At 28.5% G+C, this 16,687-nt stretch overlaps 3 protein-coding genes across 5 annotated transcripts in view; 1 reads left to right on the plus strand and 2 right to left on the minus strand.

The window, feature by feature from the left end:
* Positions 1-246: 246 nt before the first annotated feature.
* On the minus strand, positions 247-3,469 carry LOC108748885 (protein phosphatase 1H). Its single transcript, XM_018487287.1, has 7 exons — positions 3,373-3,469; positions 2,892-3,277; positions 2,508-2,765; positions 2,205-2,422; positions 1,679-1,949; positions 1,326-1,585; positions 247-1,248 (listed from the first exon to the last, which is right to left on the minus strand). The coding sequence occupies exons 2-7, from the start codon at positions 3,075-3,077 to the stop codon at positions 969-971; spliced, it is 1,473 nt and encodes a 490-aa protein (XP_018342789.1). The 5' UTR covers positions 3,078-3,277; positions 3,373-3,469; the 3' UTR covers positions 247-968.
* A 613-nt stretch (positions 3,470-4,082) lies between these two features.
* LOC108748890 (probable ATP-dependent helicase PF08_0048) lies at positions 4,083-6,430 on the plus strand. The gene is made up of 4 exons (XM_018487295.1): positions 4,083-4,118; positions 4,224-4,403; positions 4,495-4,630; positions 4,711-6,430. The coding sequence occupies exons 1-4, from the start codon at positions 4,083-4,085 to the stop codon at positions 6,390-6,392; spliced, it is 2,034 nt and encodes a 677-aa protein (XP_018342797.1). The 3' UTR covers positions 6,393-6,430.
* Positions 6,431-6,807: 377 nt separating this feature from the next.
* The window catches only part of LOC108748907, an 11,535-nt gene continuing 1,655 nt past the window's right edge, over positions 6,808-16,687 (minus strand). The window contains exons 1-6 of one of the 3 annotated variants that reach the window (XM_018487323.1): positions 11,754-11,856; positions 8,145-8,213; positions 7,737-7,812; positions 7,430-7,569; positions 7,199-7,313; positions 6,808-7,101 (exon numbers count right to left, since the gene is read on the minus strand). In XM_018487323.1, coding sequence (XP_018342825.1) covers positions 6,808-7,101; positions 7,199-7,313; positions 7,430-7,569; positions 7,737-7,812; positions 8,145-8,161 — 642 coding nt within the window. In that variant the 5' untranslated portion in view covers positions 8,162-8,213; positions 11,754-11,856. Of the gene's footprint in view, positions 7,102-7,198; positions 7,314-7,429; positions 7,570-7,736; positions 7,813-8,144; positions 8,214-8,648; positions 8,777-11,753; positions 11,857-16,687 lie in introns of those variants that run through there. The other 2 variants (XM_018487322.1, XM_018487324.1) reach the window with 2 other exon arrangements.

Below are 16,687 nucleotides of genomic sequence, written 5' to 3' on the forward strand. Positions count from 1 at the left end.
TGTTGAATGAAAAAAGCCAAAATATCATCTACCTAACATTCTCCAACCTCATTTATAATTGCCGTAATTAGTAACATATATGTAATTGTCACTAGAAAATCCAAGTTTATAGTGAATTCGATATTAAACTAATTGTATTAAACTAGATTAGTCCATTCAAAAAGGCTTTACATGAAATTAGCAAAGTTAAATGTAAAAGCTATATATGAATATTTTGAACAATTTAATGTCCAGTAATGGCGTCATATTATTTAATAGAGCATACATGCATTATTTAATTATCAAATTTGATTATTCTTATTATTATGTTACTTTAGATACTTTACACCTTAGATACTTTATAGAAAGCAATCTTTATGTGTATCGATCCAGCAGTGTGAGTGAAATTCATTGTACAGCTAACTAGTAACTCTTGGATTGATTATGTTGACGATTACAGCAATGGAACACAGTTTGTGTTATTGTATGCAATGTAACGAAAGTGTTCTAATGATTTTACAATTGAAAAGCATCCAGTATGTACAGTCTATATGCGCACAATGTTACATTGTATGCAGTCTATACTAGTTACATATTAGTAACAATCTAGAAATTAATGCTTATATAGTATATATGAAGTGCTTATACATGATCACATATATTCGGAATATTGTAGATATTTCATGTTATATAAAATAATGTCACAGTGGAATGTTTACTTAAATAATAAGAACATACTATTTATAGTTAACATATATACGTGGCAGTATACAATAATTTAGTGTTTTGCGAATCAAGGAGAATATACGGCGACTGTGCACCTGAATATCGCTAATTCTAAAATATAATTATAGTAAAATAAAAATCATCGTATATCGAATATACGACGAATCATTATAATAATGCAAATAAATGTAATTCGTTAGCTGCGTACTGAATAATAACATTGCCGCTCGCAGAGCATTTGATCAGATTATCGTAATGATGCATTATGAGGGATTATCAGTGGATCTATTAGAGATAGGATAATCGAAGCACACTAGTGAATCTGCAGCATATTTTCGTTCTTGCTGTGTTGTTTTTAGCCACTGTTTATGCTCGCATAAGTATGGATATAAAGGTACTACTAACACGCTGATATCGTCCACCGATGCTATAGGTGAGGATTTTTCGTCCGAATCGTTAGGATTTTCCGGTTTTCCCATCCATACTCTACCGATTAATCGACCTCTTGCTGCTTGCACCAATTCTTGAGCACCCATCGTGAGTCTGAAAACCAATAGATACATTGTAGTTTTATCGTAGTTAAACTAATTAATTTTTGCGTATATATTTCGCAATGATACCTATATTCTAATGATGGAGTATCAGGTGCAAGAGTCTTTCTAAGTATTGCTGCCGCTGTTTTATCTGATACTACATCCCAAAGTCCGTCCGTGGCGACAATAATACAATCTCGTTCGGTGAGATTGCAACTGTCCAGATCCAAAGATTGTACTTCAGGTTGTGATGATAGGAATGGTTTGATATTAACACCGGTATTTGCTGCTTTCAAACCATGATCTCCAAAGCCTCTAGTCACGCCTATCGTTCCCATTACTCTGCTCTGTATGTCACAAATAATTAATTTATATATACCTATACCATAAACAAGAGCATTTTTATATAAAATTAAAAATTATTGCTGAGATGTATGTACCCTTTTTCCGTGTCCTGAAATGAGCGGTAGTTTTAAATCAGGATGTGTTAAAGTTTTATATGCCCAACCTGTCATAAAAGGTTCTCTATATAAAACCAAAGATCCCAATTCCTTTTGCAATGGTCTCTTTCTAAACTCCAACGGAGTAAAATGACCTTTGAGCAACTCATTACTTCTTAAAAAACCTAGAGCTCTAACACGATTTGATTCGGAGTCTGGAGTATGATCTCTAGTAAGAGCACGTTGTTCCTCTCCCAAAACTAATACGGCCCTGTTTAATCATATAGAAACAATTACATAAATATTTAATCTATCACACAATATACTACCCGAAAAAACACTTACTAAGAATAATACTGTTAGTTATAATTTCCCACAGGCGTTTTTTAATAATATATAACACTTAATAATTATATTATTCAATTGGGAATTATAACTAACTGTTACTGTTGATATTTTGCTGAGTGTATGTATATATACATAAATTATAATATACACACACATATATAAATTATAACATACATACCTCGAATCACCAGCTCCTGCTGCATAAAGTCTTCCATTAAGAAATAAAATTGTAATAGCGGTACAACCACCACCACCATTTTGAGCTTGCATCTCCACCATTTGATCCATTTGTCTATATGCTAATTCTATAGCACCTGTCACTAGATCTCTACCCTTTATCAGTTCATTTTCATCTTCATTTAATAGCATGTTGCCTGGTATAGCCAGTAACCTTTCCTATTTTTAAATATTAATATGAATATTTTACACAATATACATATCAAATTATTTTGACAATATTTTTTTCAAAGATAGCACACACAAGGATTATCCTATGTAGATGTAATCTTGCTGTAAGAGCCACTTGATACCCTGCATGTCCATCAAACATTGAAAACATGACATAAGGCAGTGTAACATTAACGTCTGATAATTTCAAATCTCCACGTGTTGCTGAAGCTTGATCCTCATTCCAAGTACTCTTCCCAGCGTTTATACATTCTGCATAGCCAGCACACCACGGCAAACGGCTAAGATCTCTTGGAACTATTATAGGTCTTACTCTGTGATCTGCACTCACCTATTTAATACAATCATTCAGTATATACAGAGATATTCATACAAATATTATAATCATATTATGAGAGAGAGTTAAAAAATACATAAATCAATTTGTTATATAATTCATATAAGGATTCGGAAATACCTGTGTTTCCTCAGCTGTCAAGCCTAGAAAACTTGGACGGCTGTAAGGCTTATTTTCTACTTCTACTACATAATTAGAATTAATATAGTCTGTCATCATATCATTGTCTGAATCATTAGGGTACTGTAGGCCAAGCTCGCTTGCGCCTACAGCACTCATTAATACTGACTTAAAGCGGTTCAACATTTTTGTTGCTTGAATTACACAGGTGCTAGGCAAAGATATGACTGATACTAAACTTGATAAATAGTATTATAAATACTCAATCAGCATAGTATCAAAGTTTTGTAAATATTTGTGTCTGCACCGAGATAACGATATGTGATATATAATAATTCTCAAAACTGATTAATTTTTAACTCGAAACTTGATTATCTGTCAAATGCCTGTCAAAAGACAAATGCTTCCATTATAAAATCCATTAAGGTAAATTCTATTTTATCATGAAACATTTTCATTTCTTTAATACGGTAGTACTTACTGTGAGCGAGCATTCAGCAATTATACTTAATTAATATCATTTTGTTGACAAATAGTTGTCAACGGTACAGGTTATATTGCATTATGTCGCATTGAAATGTGACAGTGTTGGCACGTTCATTTAGTGACATCTATACGATACTTTTAGTAAATCTTTATCGGATTGCGACGATGTCGTTGTCGAATGCACCAAGTGATGGCGTATCCCGTTTAAATCGCTGTCATACCTGTCACGATTCGTTGTAAACAGTTGTAAACAAAACAGGCAGGAATTGTTAGTAACGCGAGTTATAATTGTTACAAGAAATAAGCTATACTGTTTACGTTGTATCTAATAAATAAAGTAAGTATTACATGTAATTGTAAATGGTGACAAGTAAAATTTCTATTAGTGTTGTTTTTATAATAATAAAAATAACCTAGAAATAGAATTATTATTGACTCAATCTTTTATTAAATTTACTTTTAATTGTATTTTTTATAGAATTTTCTATGTATTCTTCTTTTTAGTTTCTTTTTTACGTGTAGATTTATCTTTTAATATAGAAAATGTAAGATAATATAACAGGATTGTGAAGTGTCTATTAACCTATACATTTTTCAGATAAAAATATTAGAAGAGGGAATTGTTTTTACAAGTTAATGTAATTTATTTTAATGCTCATTGATATTTATTCAGATTGAAGCAATTATTTCATAAACGACATAAAGATGTCTAAAAGTAAAAATAGCATAGCCAATAATAAGGTATTTATCATTATATATTTGTAGAAACATTTTGCTTTTAATTACGAAAATTTTATAGAAATGTTTTTAGTGTACACATTATTTTAAAGATAATTATATTATTAGGAATATAGCAGTGCATCTTCTTACACATCTTCATCATTATCATCAGACGAAGAAGAGATTGATGCAAGAGATTTAAAACCAATTAGAGAATATTTGTCTGATCGTAAAGTACTAGCTCGACAACTTTTTAAATCTGTTAAACCAGAAAAGATTCGTCTCATGTTACCACAAGTTCTTAAAGTGAGTTATGAAATATTTAATCTAATAATAGTTATACAAAAATATTTTTTTTAAATACAAGTAGTGTATATATTATTTTCTATTTATATAGCATATGGATTTAAGTGAACTTGAAGAATGGTGTGAAAGTGAGTTAAATGGTATGTCTAAAGCTCGAATATTATCTATATTAAATAGCAAACCTATGTTAGAGTCCTCAGATACAAGTGAAGATTCTGATGATTCAGGTATATAAATACTAGGTATTTTTAATATAGAATGTAAGTTTTATGGAATAATCTGCTCATTTATAATTTCCTCTTAATAGGCCCTTCCTTAGAAATCATTTCTGATACAGAGGAATGGTTAACCGATGATGATTTGTCTAAAAAGGAGAATGGTACGAAAGGAAAATTAAAGAAAGATAAAACAAAAATTAAAGGGAAAGCGCCAGTTAATAAGAAAAATAATGTAAATAAGCCTAATGTTAAAACAAAATCTAACATTAAAAGCGAAAGTAATGATAAAATTGAAAAGGTTAAAATTAAAAGGGAAGATGATAAAGATAAAGGAAAAGAAGGAGATAGTTTGTTAGATTTATTAGAGCTAGAAATGCGAGCCCGCGCAATAAGAGCTTTGATACGAAAAGAGGAAGATATAATTCCTTCTAACTCATCACAAACAAATGACACTCAAGCAACAGAAAATAACATTAGCATAGATGACAAAGCGAAAGAGAATTGTCGCAAGCAATTAGAAAGAATTATTAGTTCTCAACAAAGTATTAAAGGCGAAGATGAAGATGTTGTTTTAGTAATTCCTAACCCTGCTCCAGTTGTTGAGTTATTATCTAGTGATAGTGATAGGGAAGACATACGAATAAATAAAGAATTGCAAAACGATATGTCGAAAGCTGGAAAATCCGTGAATAATTTAGATGAAAATTCTATCAAAACCAGTTCACAAGATTTGAAGGAAAGAAAAGAAAATGAAGGAATAATAGAGATACATAGCACAAATGTTGTAACTAAAACACATCTAATTAACACAAGTGAAGTAATAATGCCCGAAAGAAATGTAGATTTAAAAAATAATATATTATCAATATCGATTTCTGCGGATAATGTTGCTGAGAGACGGAAAAAGTCGAAGAAAAAGTCACGTGGAAAATTACAACTTGCTTCTATTATTACAAATTCTTCAGAGTCAACACAAATTAACGTTCCTGAGATTAATGAGGAATCAAGTGATAAAAGTATTAAATCGAAATTAAATCCTTCTGACGAAAATGAAATTATCATTGAAAAAGGAGATGAGATAAAACAGAAAGTAACAGAAGAAAGCAAAGTTGAAGAAGAGAGATCGACAGATATAGACGATATTGATTTAGATGATTACTGTGAAGTCATGGAAATAGATAATAGTGATGAAGATAAAAGTCAAGATAAAATTGTCTCTTCTCAGCAAGAAAATGAGCAGTTTGTATCCGAAACTACTTTGTCAAAATCGAATTCAGCAGAAACTTGGGCTTCGCGTTATTATCAGACTGACGACGTTCAAAATGTAATAAAAGAATCGAAAATACAGTCTGAGATTCGAAAACGTTTGCGGGAACGTCAAAGATTATCCAAGCTGAATAAATCACCAAACTTATCTGCACAGCCATCGACAATTGATGCAACTGTTACATTTGAGACAGCTCCAACAGGATCAGTGGAGGAATATTTAGCTTTGAAGCGTGCAATGAGTACAAATAATAGTGACAGTGATAATACTATCATGGAAGTACAATGTACTAGTAACACTAATAATGATACCATGCAAGATAATCCTGTAGTTACTAATTCTAATAGTGATATTGAAATAAAAGAAATTTTAGAGCAAGATGAAAATAATTCTTCCCAAGAATGTACAGATAATGACGTACAAAAAGCTGCAATTTCCGAAGCTGTTATTGCCAAACCGGCAGAAATAGTCGCTGATACAAATAACGATGCACAGTCTAATTGAATCCATTCAATTTTCTTCAATATTAACATATAAAACAAATGCGCATTTTTAAACAGATATTTTTCAAAAATTATACAGAAATATTATGTTTTTTGTTGTATGTATATTGCTGTATAAAATGATATTTGAGAGAATAATAGAATTTTCAGATATATTTTTGGTTTATTACATAATTACTTTGATACATATTACAATAAAAATTATTATTTAAGAAGTGTTGATATTTTATAAATATTTTAACAATGATTTATATTAAATAAAAAGCGATAGTACACAATTAAGTATATAATATATTTAAATTTATATATTATAGTGGAATTTTTTAAAACCTATACTTGTCACATCATTAAAGATGAAAAGATTGTTAATTTATACAGTTTGCGTGATTATAATTGTAAGATTTATTTATTATAAATTACAAATGAAATTTAATTTGCTCTTTAATAAAATTACGGATTATAACTTCGATTATGTCGTACAATTCAGTATTTATTGATGAAGTAATTTGACTGGTTATGATATTCATTAAATCATGAATTAGACCAGTCATTTTTATAGTGATTAAACCACGTTTTATTTGAAAGTGCTCCAAACTTGCGTCGTATGTTTTATTATAATCATCATAATCAACATTCAGTTTCGCCGCTATTCCTAATCCATTAATAGCTGCGAATATGTTGCCACTGAATGTGATGAAGCCAATTGTAAGCTGTATATTAAGACAAATATTAATATTAAAAAAAAGTTAAATGTTTTTATGCTTAATATTTTTTAATCATTAATATCTAATAATTTATAAACCTAACCTCATAATGACACTTTAATTGAAGTGTAGAAAGTCCAAAGCTAGCTTGTATACTTCGTGTCTGTTCTGTGTTGAATATAGTTGCATTTCCTATTCTTTTCAGACTTGAAAGATCTCTGAAAAATTAATTATTCTGCTGAAGTAGATAATTTAATATTGTAAAAATATTATACAAAAAATATACATTAATTTTTTCTCGATTATGTTATATAATGATTATAGTAGTGCTGACCTCAAGATTCCATTACTTATTTTTAAACAACCTCCTAATATCTCTAAATCAGGAATGACAATTATAGATTTTCCGTTCTTCCTAATGTAGTTTTTCGCTTTTTTGAGAAGATAGTCCACGGGCACGTTTATGTTATAAACCTGCACATAAAATTTTAGATTACTAGGACTGAAATATAATTTACAAATAAGAAAGTTAATAAGATTACGTCAATTCTTAGATTATTAGGACGAATAATATGGTGTTTGTTATATCTATATTTGTCACATTTGATATTTTGAAATTGCTCTTCATTTATCGTTCTTACTTTATAAAGCTGTTGATTCTTCGCATGAGATTGAACATGTTGAATAATAGCTTTTTTCGCAGACTTTGACTTGGTCCTAAAAGAAAATATGTTTAATAAAAAAAAATTTATTACAAAATTAAAAATGCCTAAAAGAATAGGATTTTATGAAATCTAATTATTACTAGATAATGTATATTGTTTAATTTATTGTTTATTAGATTCATACGTCTCAGTGCTCTATGCACAAGTTTATGTATCGATCAATAATTGAAATCTCAAATCATATTTTTAGCCGTTTTTAATTTTACAATAAATTTTTCTTTATTTTGATTCTTTTTTTTAACCTAACGTATAAATCTTATTCCATAAAAATATCTTAGTATTTTATTACTGTAATAAAATTTAATAAAGGGTTTCATGCCTTACCTGTCTTCAGTATTCATTGTTAAAAATAAACAACAATCTTTGATTGGACTGTATTCTCTTGCTTAGTTTCTGTAACGATAGAAAGGCGAAGATAATAATTATTGGACGAACTATAATTATTTTACAAAACGAATAGTCGCGTTTAATTTTCTTCCGGTTGTTATTTAAACAATTATAGAGCGTTAAATTTACTTGGAATATATCAATTTTTTAAAATGATACTACTAGCCAAGAAAATTTTTCAGATGAAAAATACACACTATTGGGTCACCGGATTTTTAGATGACATATAAAGAAATGTAATCCTGGTTGTAATTACTGACTTGGATATTGCAGGATAAATAACAGCAGAGTAATAAATTGATTGACATGAAAATATATATTAAATTAATTATAACTTTATCGGTTATCTTTATTTATTGTATCGAACGTTTTGGCTCATTTTAGAGTCATCTTCAGCGAAAAAGTAGAAATATGATACATCGTTGATAGTAAGTCACTCACAGATTGATGGAAATGCACTAATCAATACGCTCAACGAGAAATAAAGAACTTCACAAACATTGATTCACAATTTTCATAAGATATAAATTAAAACAAATCGTTCCTTAAATTAATATCTTGTCAGTCTATCTTGGCGTACTGTTCGAAATTGAACGTTACAAAGTGATAAGGGGATGACTGGCTTGCTAGAAGTCCCCTTATCAGTTAAGATGCCCCTTATTTGCGAAAATATTTTTATTTCGATAAAAAATAATCATCACCTGAATATTATCTGCTTCTCCTAATTCTTCGCTCTTACATCAGCATTAGACTTTCATTAGCCTTGTTCTGAATTTCTAATTATTGTTTTGGATCAATTTAATTAGAAATTTACATATATGTCAACAGAATTAATTTCTACTTTGTCATCAACTTTTTATTGGAAACTTCAATCTTTATCATAATTAGGTAAATAGTTGCTTATTAATATTCCATATTAAGGTAATAACACAGTTTATCTGATAATATGATTAATAATAAATAAAAAGAAGATCACATTAAATTTTTTTAATAATTTTAATATTTGCAGAAATTTAAATTGATGATTTTGCGTATAGTTCTTACTCAATTTAACATTTGAATCGATTCCTACTGGATTAATTATTATTTTCTGAATTTTGTGAAGATTTGATCGAAGACAATATTCACTAAGTCCATTTCGGAGTAAGAGAAAATTCCGATGTATGGGTTCTACCTGATTAATAATAATTCGGCACTATAAACAACATGTTTGTTTTAGGTTATTTGTACCGTGGAACTATCCGGCTGATTGCATATTGAAATACAAACATTTGGGTCATGATAACAATTTTTACAGTTAATCGTGTGGAACCGTTCATATTGACGTCACGTAAAAAGAATCTTTAAGTGACAGTATACATTAGATATATCTAAGGTCGTTTCATATATAATTTTGATCACTTGTCCTAACTATCCCGTGGTAAGGTAAGATAATTAGAATGGCCCTCGCCTTCCAGCTGTTTGTCACGTTGCGAAAGGTTGAAAGGAAATATTATTTTTACGTTATTGCATTTAAAAAACGAAATTATCATGATGTTGCAAATCTAACTTGAGAATTTACGTCTCACAACGAAGTTTTATTCCCAAGCGAATGCAAATCATCTTTTTCCAGTTTGCATCAGAATCTGTATGTATTATTAGATTTTTAATTAAATGTTTTTTTTTTTATTATTTCTAATAAGAGATCTGCTTCTTATATTATAAATAACTTTTAACTTTATATTGTTTCACATTTACGGTTTTTATTATTTTTCAGAGAAGCATTTACGAAAGAATATATTGCATAATGTCGTTGCATTGTAAAAAAAAGTATGTAAATTGTATGTTATATTAATAATATGTGTAAAAATTACACAATTTAAATATTATTTATAGTGGAAATATACATAAAATAGTGCGATTTTATAAAAATATATATTTTTATCTCTAATTGTATAAATATATATTAATGTTAGACGGAAAATTATACAATAATAGAATATTTTATAGTTTTTATGCACGGAGAAAAATAATTTGCTGGGTAGAGTAGATTTTATGCTACTATACTGTAGTAAAATTTATCAATTACTATGTGGACAGTAAAGAGATTTGTTAAAAGTACTGATTGCTATTTGCTGGATATAATTTAGTTAAAACTACTAAATTATTTTGCTGTAAGAATAAATGAATTTTTGTTTAATCAATCTAATCTTTTTTGTTGCATTACCAATACAATTTGCAACAAAAGCAAAGCATATTTGAAGAATTAGCAAGATGATTTTGTTCTACAAACAATTTATTTGAGCTACACGAGCGAATTAAATTTGCTATTGTAGCAAGATATGTTTACTAAATTAATGACATATTTTGATTGTATAAACGAAATAATTTAGCTAAAAGAACATACACGAAATCTGTTGGATAATTGGGGAATGTCTGAAGAAATTATTTCAAAATTAATATATCTTTTTAATACATCTCTCGATTAGACAATACACATGATCGAGAATTTAAAAAATATATTAACTCTTACAATACAAGATACAATTTGCTTCATATATCCATACAAACTGGGTCACTAAAACCTGTTCGTTTTTTTTACCTATTCAGAACAGTTAAAAAAAATCTCTAAAAATTCACCAATATACTTTCAACTTTCTAGAATAAATTTGGAACTTCATTTTGAAAAATAATAAAATGTAGCCTAATTTATAATTATCGAAAGACTCTTGCACAAACAGGAATCGCTCAGTCACTAGTGACTTGACCTTGTACGGTAAGAGTTAATTTTGAAATAATTTCTTCAGGCATTCCTCAATTGTCCAGCAGATTTCGTATCATTATGAATACACGTTGACGTTGAATAAAGTAACAGAAGTATATAACGTGAATAATAGAAAAAATAAAAATAAATACGATAAAATATTGAGAGATCACTCGCGATAATACGTTTATGAACGCAGCGACCTTATAATAACAAAAGACTCCAGAAAAGAGACGAGAGACTCTTTAAGAACACAGGATACAAGGCGTATCTTAACAAATCAAGTTTTGCTGTAACACAAATCGATTACAATAACAAAATTCTTTTGCTGTCATAATAGATTTGAATGAATAATAGTAACTTTGTACCACTAATAAAAAACAATTTGCTAAGAACACATTATTTTATTTTAACAGCAAATTAACTTTGGTTCTAAAGACAAATACACACAACAAATTTTTTTCTATTTTAGCAACAAAGATTCTCTAATAACAAATAATTTCTAAAACTGGTTATATCAACTAAATTTTATCGCTGCCGTTACGAATATACAGTAGCAATTGTAGATTTACTACAACAGTAAAATTATTTTTCTCCGTGTGGATTTTAAAATTGTCTGCTATAATTATTGTAATTTTACATGTAATTTTTTTAGGCATTACAAGAGATTTATATTATTAAAGTTTATCAAATATTTGCAGTGGATCAAATAATAAATTGACTGAATTAATATATTTAATGCAATGAAAAATGTACAATACAAAACATTAATATTTAATTATTTATAATATTTAATTACTTACGTCTTATTAATTGTCGTGTGTGGATTCTGATGTCGGCAACGGATACTGGCAGTACAGATACTGGTAATACGGATACTCGTTTAATTGGAAATGGATATAAAAATACTTCTTCGCAATATTATTAAACTGATATAATATTGATAATATTTATAGTGGGGTATTGATAATAATATTGATATCAAACACATAAATTAGACAATTATTAAGAGAATTTATTGATTCCAATCTAATCTCGTACTTATTTTTATTTATACTAAGGTCCATTACACAAAATTAACTTTAATTTTGGTTTAACTTATTGTTTATTTTTTTCTAATTCTCAGAATTAGAAAAGATAAAGAGTAAATTGATCCAAGATTGTTAATCTTACATTAGTGGAACCGGACCTAAGTAGTATAGCAAATTTCTTAATTTCTACTGTATAATTTCATAGTGTCCATTCGTTTGTCTGCAAACTTTGTCGAAAAAAGGGCTTAATTTTTTCAAATTCCGTTTTTGTAATAGATACCAGAGGACTGTAAACGTTACAGTTTTACAAAGTCAAAATATGAATCAAATCAATTAAACCGTAAAGTGATTAAAGGTCAATGCCAATAAGATTTTCAATAATACAGAGCAAATCAAACGGCTTAACTTTTTCAAATTTTGATTTTTTGCTGCACTATTTTGTTATATGTGTTGCAATTGTTTATTTTCTTGTTTTCATTGTCCATCTTTGATATTGATAAACCGATATTAGAAAAAAGGGGAAGATCATTTCATTGCACAGCTGTGTAATTTCTATTATCTATTCTCAATGGTGATTCCCCGATGCCACCGAGAAAAAGGGGAAGATCCTATTGCAATCTATATAATATTATCGTTATACATCGATTGTTCGCGTGTTTTTAAAACATTATTAACTATCACTTGAATTGATACTGATCAATATATATGATTGTGTAAAAGATAAGACCGAATATTAGATTATGGATAGATGATGATTTATTGCACCGCCGAATCTTATAATTTGATTAGTAAAATAGTCGTTTCATACATTGAAATTTGAACATGATTATAACGTAATAAAACATGCTTTCCCTTTCTTTGTTGATCTTTGAAAGTAATTGTACTTTGAAAGAAATTTATTACAAACACAATTTGTTGTAGGAACACATATGTATTCTTTTAATTTGCTTGTCCCATAATTTCTATCAGGTGCGCATAAGGAGTGACATCTTTTAATTAAACCTTTTGAACAAGTTTAAGCGATCTTTCTCGTAGTTTCGCGACTCGGGAGGTTGCGGAAACGTACATATTAATCTGCATATCATCGCGCGCATCGCGATGTAATTTTAAACCGCGCTATTCTCCCCAAGTGCAACATTACACGGCAAAGTGGCTAACGTTACGGGAAACCGAGTCGTGACGGCGCAATTTCCTTCGCGTTTATATCCTAGACGAGGAACAAAAAGCCTTGCGAGAAAATCGCGTTCACGTGAGGTGGCCGGCAGAAATAGTCCGCGCGAAAGTCGATGCACTTTTACGCTGCACCGGTAGTGATGTATAAGCGATCATGTACACGATCGAGGAAATGCAGAGTCAGTTGTAATGCGTAATCGTTACGGCACTGCGAACAGCGTGCTGTACAGTGTATAATATTACGACAACATCGTGTGTATATCCTCCGGATCTTCTCTAGAATTTCAAAGCTTTTTTACGATGACATAAGTGAGGCAGAAAATGAGAAATCGACATAATGAGATGAAGAATATCATCAATACATTTTGCTGTATAAGATAATGAACTTGTGCAGCGTTTATATTACAATTTTTCTTTATTAAATTCTTTCCTTTTATTCTCGAATTAATTATATAGTTCATGTAACAAATAAAAAGGAACAGATTTTTTAAATATCTTTAGTTCTGTTTATTTATTGTTACTTATTATCTTATTACTTTATTTTTTTCTTTTTTCTAGTAATTAATTATTAAACGCGAATTGTCACATTTACGTTTATATTTATATTTTTACATACAAGAGCGAAAGGAAATTAAATGGATAACTATCTGTGTTATTTTGTTATGACGGACTTTTTGAATGCCGATAACATAAGTTTCTTTGTTCTATCGCGTAACATGCAGTTTGCAAGACGTTCTTCTTTTGATGAAAGTTAAATTTATAACTTTGTTGTAGATAATATAAAGTTACTTTAATGATGAATTTAACCGCACTTTTTGCGATGTGCTTTATAAGAATTCTAGGAATTTACCTTCAGATATTACGTAAAAGAAAGTAATAATTTCGTTGAATTATTTTAGTCTATTTATGCGATATGACGGATATGACTATTAACTGCAACAGCTTTCTCGTGGACTGATATATTATTGTTACTAGCGCAATTAGGAAAAACCACGCGGACCGACTAGAACTTACAGATAATGCGACCATTTTCTGTAGTTTAAGATTGAATGGTCAAGTTGAGAGTACATAAAGCTATGGCTTGTGGTTGATATCGGTAGGAATTCGATCGATCTTAAGTTAGTAGGAAAGAAAATAGTAGAAATATCTCTATAATTATATCAATTAAGTTTTTCAAGTCAAATATAACAATTTCGATACGATTTCCAAAAGAGGAAAAGAGAAAAAGATTATATTGTATAATAACTTATAATACTGATATGATAAAATGTACTATACAATTATATACAATATAATCATTGATTACGTACAACTGATGCGAACAAAGCAATTGATGACTTTTCAGTATCAGTATAACGTCATTATCAATGTAAATAAATAAATATCTACGATTTTTATTAACAAATGTATCTTTGTTTACGAATTTTAAAAAGAATTTTGTAACAATAATACGATTCAATTAATTTCACAAGTCATTGTATAAAGTTTGAATATTTTGAATAGAGTAAATGCATATATACACATACAAATATAGAGGTATATAATTTTAATAAAAATAAAAATGCTTTGTTTATTAGTTTATAGAATAAATGATATTGTATTATATTAATAATTATTTGAATGGAATAAATACGTTGGTTTTCTACCATTTATTTTAATAACGTTAAAGATTTATTTTAGTTTTGATAATATTGACTTAAACTGATAAAAATTTATACATATATAATGAATACATAGATAAAAATTATAATTTATTTTTCTTAAACAAAAATCAGTATACGTTATATTTTTTGCCAAATATTTTTTAATAGATATGATGAATAAAATATAAATAGTATTACGTAAATTAACAAATTTGTTTGTGATAAATTGGGCGATTACAAGTTTTATTGAAGCTCTTCTCGAAAGATTTAACTGCGAGTAAGAACATCGGTAGGGCTATGCAAAAATATCGTAGATTACCTTGAATTGCGAGCCAATTAGAACCGTCCAATTATACCGATTTATTATGGTCCACACGCTCTTTTCACTCTTTAGGGTTATTACCTCCGTATTTCGGATCGATAACGTGGCAATTTACTTGGCCGCTCGGCTAACCTCGGAGTTATTTATTATCATTTCTCACGTATAAGAATTAATACGCAATTTAGCCAATTATTTCTAATTATAATAATAGATATAGGTTTTTACAGGCAGTTATTAAGTTATTGCATTTGTTGCAAAGAGTTATATGAAGAAGAATTATAATCTACAAATTTTAAGGTCGTATTAAGTAATGTCTTAAGATGCTGTCTGATTGTTCGACATCTTAAGACTGTACTTAAGATAGTTTTAAATATAAGATTAAAGTAATAAATATCAACCTAAAAGAAAAAAAATTAAAAATTGATCATGTGTTTGTGCAATTGAATTTCTATAATGGAAAACATACAAATATGGATAATATCAATGATTACATATTTATTTAATTAAATGAATTCGTAGAAAGAAAAGATAATCTATGGTTAATATTATTATAAAACGATGTTAATGAATAACGTTTTTACAAATTCATTTATATTATAATGTTGAATAGCACAGTAGATAAAAGAAAATTATATAAATTATATAATTTTAATCGGAGAATAATTTTATATTGGTACTGAAACAATTTTTTCGGTTGATTATCACAGAATGAAAAACGCATTCGATATTTACGTTTTTTTTATATTTTAGAATTTCTTTTTTGGAGGTCACATAATCTTTTACTTTGCTTATCTTACTTATAGTTACTACGAAGACAATTTTATTAATAGAACATAAATAGTCTACATTTTGACATTAGTAATATTAACGTTGACAATTATTACATGCAAACAAGTGGAATTATCGAGATGTACGATAGAAAGAAGTGCTTTTCTATGTCGAAAGACTGTCGAGTATAATTTAAAATTCTCTTTAAAAAATATATATAATAGTATTATTTTTTTAAGAGAATGCAAAATATACGATACTCGCGATATAGTCTTCCGACGCAGAACAGCATCAAAATTCTTTCTATCTCGATAATCTCATTTGTTTGCAAGAAGAAATGATTGTCGATGTAACGTTAATATTACTAATGTTAAAATGTAGAATATTTATATTCTATCTATTAGATTAATATCTATTGGTAAAATTATATATTTTATATATATAGGGTAATCCGAATTTGGAGTATAGGACGTGATTTTTTTATGCTAAAAAAAAACTTTTTCCTTTTCCAAAATTGCGTCTAACAAGTAGTTTTTGCAGGAGAGCAGGTTGAAGTAATACGAGTAAACGCAAAAATTATTTATTGAATAATTTTACTGAAAAAAGTTGTTTGTTTTAGCGCAAAGAACAACTTTTTCCTTTAGTAAAATTGCATTCGTAAATAATTTTTGCGCTTATTTGCTAGAGCAAAAAGTTATTTGTTCTAGTATAAAGTATCATGTACTCCAAACTTGTGAATTTTGGATCACTCACAATCAATATATATATATATATATTTTTTTTTTTTCATTTATATTTTA

The sequence above is a fragment of the Trachymyrmex septentrionalis genome, unplaced genomic scaffold (genome assembly GCF_001594115.1).
Source record: "Trachymyrmex septentrionalis isolate Tsep2-gDNA-1 unplaced genomic scaffold, Tsep1.0 scaffold25, whole genome shotgun sequence".
Classification (NCBI taxonomy): Eukaryota; Metazoa; Arthropoda; class Insecta; order Hymenoptera; family Formicidae; genus Trachymyrmex; species Trachymyrmex septentrionalis.

Coding starts and splice junctions, on each gene's coding strand:
- LOC108748885 (XM_018487287.1), bottom strand. CDS start 3,077: ATGTTGAACCGCTTTAAGTCAGTATTAATGAGTGCTGTAGGCGCAAGC. Junction 2,766..2,891: donor TGACAGCTGAGGAAACACAG/GTATTTCCGAAT, acceptor TGTATTAAATAG/GTGAGTGCAGATCACAGAGT. Junction 1,950..2,204: donor GCAGGAGCTGGTGATTCGAG/GTATGTATGTTA, acceptor ATGATTAAACAG/GGCCGTATTAGTTTTGGGAG.
- LOC108748890 (XM_018487295.1), top strand. CDS start 4,083: ATGTCTAAAAGTAAAAATAGCATAGCCAATAATAAG. Junction 4,119..4,223: donor ATAGCATAGCCAATAATAAG/GTATTTATCATT, acceptor TTATATTATTAG/GAATATAGCAGTGCATCTTC. Junction 4,404..4,494: donor TGTTACCACAAGTTCTTAAA/GTGAGTTATGAA, acceptor CTATTTATATAG/CATATGGATTTAAGTGAACT.